At 40.6% G+C, this 4950-nt stretch overlaps 1 protein-coding gene across 1 annotated transcript; it reads left to right on the plus strand.

Annotated features, from left to right (window-relative positions):
* The first annotated feature begins 425 nt into the window (after window positions 1–425).
* Window positions 426–4624, plus strand: LOC139796885 (lysozyme g-like). Its single transcript, XM_071745396.1, has 5 exons — window positions 426–597; window positions 1243–1323; window positions 1972–2168; window positions 3188–3326; window positions 4035–4624. Exons 1-5 carry the CDS (start codon window positions 441–443, stop codon window positions 4166–4168), a joined length of 708 nt encoding a protein of 235 aa, XP_071601497.1. The 5' UTR covers window positions 426–440; the 3' UTR covers window positions 4169–4624.
* Window positions 4625–4950: the final 326 nt, after the last annotated feature.

The following is a 4950-nucleotide window of genomic DNA, read 5'->3' on the forward strand; positions in this document are numbered from 1 at the left end:
ATTTTATCCTCAGAAATTTTACTGCAGGATAGAAGCAATGTCTGAGTGGATTAGCTGTGGCAGGGAGGTCTGCATTCCAGTGGCTTTTTCCTTTGCTGCTGGACAGATGCAGTGGCTTTGATCCATGCTGCCTGATAGCTTGGGCTTGTGCCTTCACCTCTGTTGTCACTGTACAAGAGGGATAAGAGTAGGGACCTGACATAGTCTCTGCATATGCAAATTCTCAGTGGTTGCAGCTCCATTTCATATTGCTGTTGCTGGGTCTTTACTTGCAAAAAGCTTTATCACATCCAAAAGCACAGTTTCCTGCTTTCCCATTGTCAGCACATTGTTGCTGCCAGCAACTAAAGGAGTCTCCTAGTTCCAAAGTATTAGCAATCATTCTTAGAACAGTAATTATGTTCATGCTGTAGATCAGAAACCCTGTTGTTTTTAGGTGGATGCACAAAGTTCTCAGGCGTTCCCTGTTTCCCGTAATACCAGCAGCTTCTGGGAAGTGCACCCGGTCAGGTGCTCCACAACTCCAGCAGATAAAAAGCCCGCTTGTCTCCAGGAAGTGCAGTGAGGAGGGTAGACATCCTGCAGCAAACATGTCAGGTTTGTGGTGTTTGTTTCATATTCTTACATGTCATTAACTGTACCAAAGTCTGCTTTCCATTAACTGCTGGGACCATTGTTCCTCTCCGTTGCTGCTTGTGTGTTTTACCGTGTGTTTAGGCAATAGTTCAATGCAGATAAATTGCCAGTCAGACTATAAATCAGATAAATTGTAATGGATGCAATAGAAGGATTTTTCTCTTTGATTTTTCCTGTTGATTCTAGTTATGGATAAGCAAAGTGGACCTAGCAAGTAGTATAGGATTTCTTTTGACTCTCAGATTTTTTAAATTTTTTTTTTTTTTTTGGGGGGTAATAGAAAGATATCTTTCCCCTCTGGCTATGCAGGCAGACCAAGTCACAGGCTTGGACTAGACAGGTAAGTTTTAGGCAAACTACAGTTTGAGGAGATTAATTGTGTACAAACTAGTCCACTTCACAAGTGACACTGTGGCTTTATGCCAGCATGACTGAGAGGTAATTCTTTCCAAGACATGCAATACCATGACAACATCTGCTAGCACAAATGCCTGCACTAGAATCAAAATGGTGTAATGGGCTTTAGTGATGGATCTGAAAACATTTTAACAGCATGCATCACACACTTGTATTGGTCTGATGTTTGGTTGTAAATACTGTCCTTAGGCTGTTATGGGAATATACTGAATGTTGACACAACTGGAGCTTCGGAGGCAACTGCAAGACCAGAAGGTCTGAGCTATGCAGGTAGGCACTAATTCAGATATTCATCTCCTCTTCTATCCAAGCACAAGCTCATGTCTGTAACAGATCCTGCTTTACAGATGTCAGCCATTGCCATGCCAGCAGATTTTTCCACATCTGACAACAGTCTGGCTTGGGCACAGAGGTTTATGTAGGGATTGGAGCTGGGAATAGAGTTTGATATATACTTTGATATATATATCAAGCCTTTAATATATACTAAAAAATACTTAAGATTATTACAGAGAAAATGCAATGTCCGCTGAGTACATCCAATTCCTGTCACTGAGCCTGCTTTTCTCTCTCCCTGGAGACCTCATGACCTAAGTTTCTGAACACTTCCCCTCTATAATTCTAAATTAAAAGTAACTAAATCTGGGACTAATCCACCAAAAGGTTTCAATTTAAAAGAAGGAGGCACACCTTTTAGCCTGCACACTAGGAAACTGCCCTCTGTATTTGAAAAAATATGTTTTATATCATTTGGGTGCTGATTTCTAGGGCATGTACCCTTCAGCAAAATTGCTACCATTGCTGCTCTCTAAATAGACTCAGAAGAATTCAAAGTGTCTGTTCACTTGCAGTGACTGTTAGAACAACATGTTCCTGATTTTAAAAATGAAAGCAAAAGTAGTGCATGTTGTGTTGTAGGAGTTCCAGCCTCAGAGAAGATTGCAGAAAAAGATTTGGAGAACATGAAGAAATTCAAAACCAAGATCATACAAGCTGGACACAAGAAGTGTGTTGATCCAGCTGTGATTGCTGGTATTATCTCTCGAGAGTCACATGCTGGAGCAGTATTGGAGAATGGCTGGGGTGACCATGGAAATGCATTTGGTTTAATGCAGGTAGGGCCAAAAAAACCCCAAACCTCATCCTTCTTTTGAAGCAGAAAGTCAGAAAAGCAGAAGGGACCCCGTTGAAAGGCTACTCCCTAAACATTTCAGTCAACTCTTTGACCAGAATAAAGCTGACACTGATCTGGCTATGAGTTTCCAGTACCAGGGAAGGCCCCTGGGGAGTGTTGGGACATAAGCAGACTGCTTTTGCACTGTGAAACCACTACTTACTTCCCAGTGCTCTCTTGGGAATTAAAGATATTAATTGTTCCTATTCCACATTTATGAGAAGATATCTTGTTTCTAAAAGCAGTTTTTTAAAAAACTAAGATCAGAGGCCTGTAGGCTGCAGTTACATACAGCAGGGCTAATTACCCTTTACGCACTCCAGGGGCCTGGCTAGTGGGAGATCTTGCTTCATTCTTCATGCTTGCATTTACACCTCACTTATTTGTCAAGTTATACATTTATCTGTACAATCCCTAAGCATTTGCTGCATGCATTGGGATCTGCTTTTTTAACAGCTCTAGCCCCCTCAGACTTGTGCTTTACTACCTCACGGTTAAGAGGTGGAAGAGAAGAAGGGGAAAGGAGAAAGGAAAAGAGCAGAACTGGGGCAGAGATTGAGGGGACATGCTTGGGGGGAAGGAGGACTTTCCCCCCTTTGATTCAAATGGGGAGGAGAGCAGCAGTCCTTGCACCTGGAAAAGCTTAAACATCAGTAAACCTGCTTTCTGCACCCTGTCACCCTTACAGCAGTAGCTGTATTGGGGTTTTAAGGCTGTGATAGACAAGGACAGGGGGCAGGCATTCCTCTTCAGTGCCCTGGTAGCCTGTTATTCATGCATCTGCTGGCTTCACCCACACCTTAAGCCAGATTTGCTTCTTCTCCATACAATTACAAAGAGGTAAATAACAGGATTAAATATCAAAATTAATACAAACAGCCTGTGAGCAATGAAAAGCTCTGAAATGCTCTGAATAAATACTGGGTTTCTGGTGTGCTGATACTGCCATTTCACTTTCAGGTTGACAAACGATACCATAAAATTGTTGGGGCATGGGACAGTGAAGAGCACCTAGAGCAAGGTACAGGGATTTTATGTGAGATGATAAAGGAAATCCAGAAGAAATTCCCAACATGGACAAAGGAACAACAACTCAAAGGTAGAGTTCTGTCACCTTTAAAATTTTAGCTGTAAAACATTTCATACACATAATGTCAAGCACAATAACATTGTGCCTCAAAAATAACTCACTAAAAGGAATAGAGGAATAAGATGTGGTTAGCTTTCTAGCAGGCTTTTGGAAAACTCAGCAAGTACCACAAAATTTTTCAGTTGCAAGGAGCATGGGAGGCTTCTTCCCATCTCTCCCTATTTCATTTGTTTTGTGCTTCCTATACCCACCTACAAAAAGCTACTGTCCTGGCAACTCTAAAGAAGGAACTCACTCATTTTGAAAATTAATGGTCCTCACTGAAGGAAACATGGTTATACTCATGAGCACTGATTCCAGCTGAAACCAGTAGGATCCCCTTATTCCAAGTACCATCCAAATATGGCTGAGGTTATTAGTGCAGGTAGATATGAAGGAATATGCACAAATGGAACACTGACACAGCTGAAGATGCTACACTAGCAAAACACAGCGAGGGGACAATGATGATGGAGTCTGGATGTAAAGGAGGAAATTATTTCCTCACAAAGCTAAAACACCAAAGGAACACCCCATTGGCAAAACCAGCTGGAAATGGTACCATAATAATGGTGAAAACAGAGCTCCAACCTAGAGCACCACATTTGTGATTTTTGTTTGCTTATTTACTGACAAGGCATCACCTCTATTTATGTGTCTCCTTCACTCTCATTTCAGGTGGGATTTCAGCCTATAATGCAGGACCTAGAAACGTCCAGAGCTATGACAGAATGGATATTGGCACAACCCACAATGACTACGCCAATGATGTAGTTGCAAGAGCCAAGTTTTATAAGAGACATGGATACTGAGATATCTGAGTGATGATTAGATTTGAGTTGCTGATTTCATACTTTGCTTCTAATAAGAAAACTCCTGGTTTCTCCCCCAGAAAAGGTTAAAATGGGGGATGGCAATGAAGCCAGAAACAAGTGCAAGCTTTCAATGCTACTTTTTCAGCTAAGATTAAAAAAAAAAATCACTTTGAGAGGTAACACCACTAATAATCCAAACTGCAACCTATCTTTTGCCTTTTATTTTTTCTCACTTCACAAGAATACTCAAGCAGTTTTCATCTGTGCTTTCAGTTTCTCAGGCAGCAGATTAATGCTGCAAGAGAGTTGTAACAGTGCTTAGCAAGATTTTATCTGTCTTAGATTTTATCTGTCAACACGTGCATTGCAGCAGTACAAAATTGTTAACAATTTCAATTTTGGATTTGAACATTTTCAATAAACATTACATATGTTTAACCAACCACAAGAGTATATCACAGTGTACCATATCCTCTCTGAATAATTGCTCTTAACTTTGGTGAGAGTGGCTGTTCCTTATGACAGGAAAGAAAATACTAAGCTAGCTTTTTTTTTTTCCCTTGATAGTACTTCACCTTAGCCTTTGCAGTTGGAAAAAGTCTGTAAAAGTCAAGCTGCTGTAATGAATGGTTCTGTTGAAGTTATATATCTGCTTCAATGTAGGGTCTGGAGTAAGAATATGCACATTCCATCATGTTTTTAAAATGGCATGTAGTTTACAAAAACTAATGCAAGTTCAGCTACAATAAACAGATATTTTCAATCAGTCATATAGTAAA

The sequence above is a fragment of the Heliangelus exortis genome, chromosome 1 (assembly GCF_036169615.1).
Source record: "Heliangelus exortis chromosome 1, bHelExo1.hap1, whole genome shotgun sequence".
Lineage (NCBI taxonomy): Eukaryota > Metazoa > Chordata > Aves > Apodiformes > Trochilidae > Heliangelus > Heliangelus exortis.

Excerpts from the sequence above, each read along its gene's own strand:
- LOC139796885 (XM_071745396.1), top strand. The coding sequence starts at position 441 with ATGCACAAAGTTCTCAGGCGTTCCCTGTTTCCCGTAATACCAGCAGCT. Across the intron at positions 598-1,242 it reads TCCTGCAGCAAACATGTCAG|GCTGTTATGGGAATATACTG; the intron begins GTTTGTGGTGTT and ends TACTGTCCTTAG. Across the intron at positions 3,327-4,034 it reads AAAGGAACAACAACTCAAAG|GTGGGATTTCAGCCTATAAT; the intron begins GTAGAGTTCTGT and ends CTCTCATTTCAG.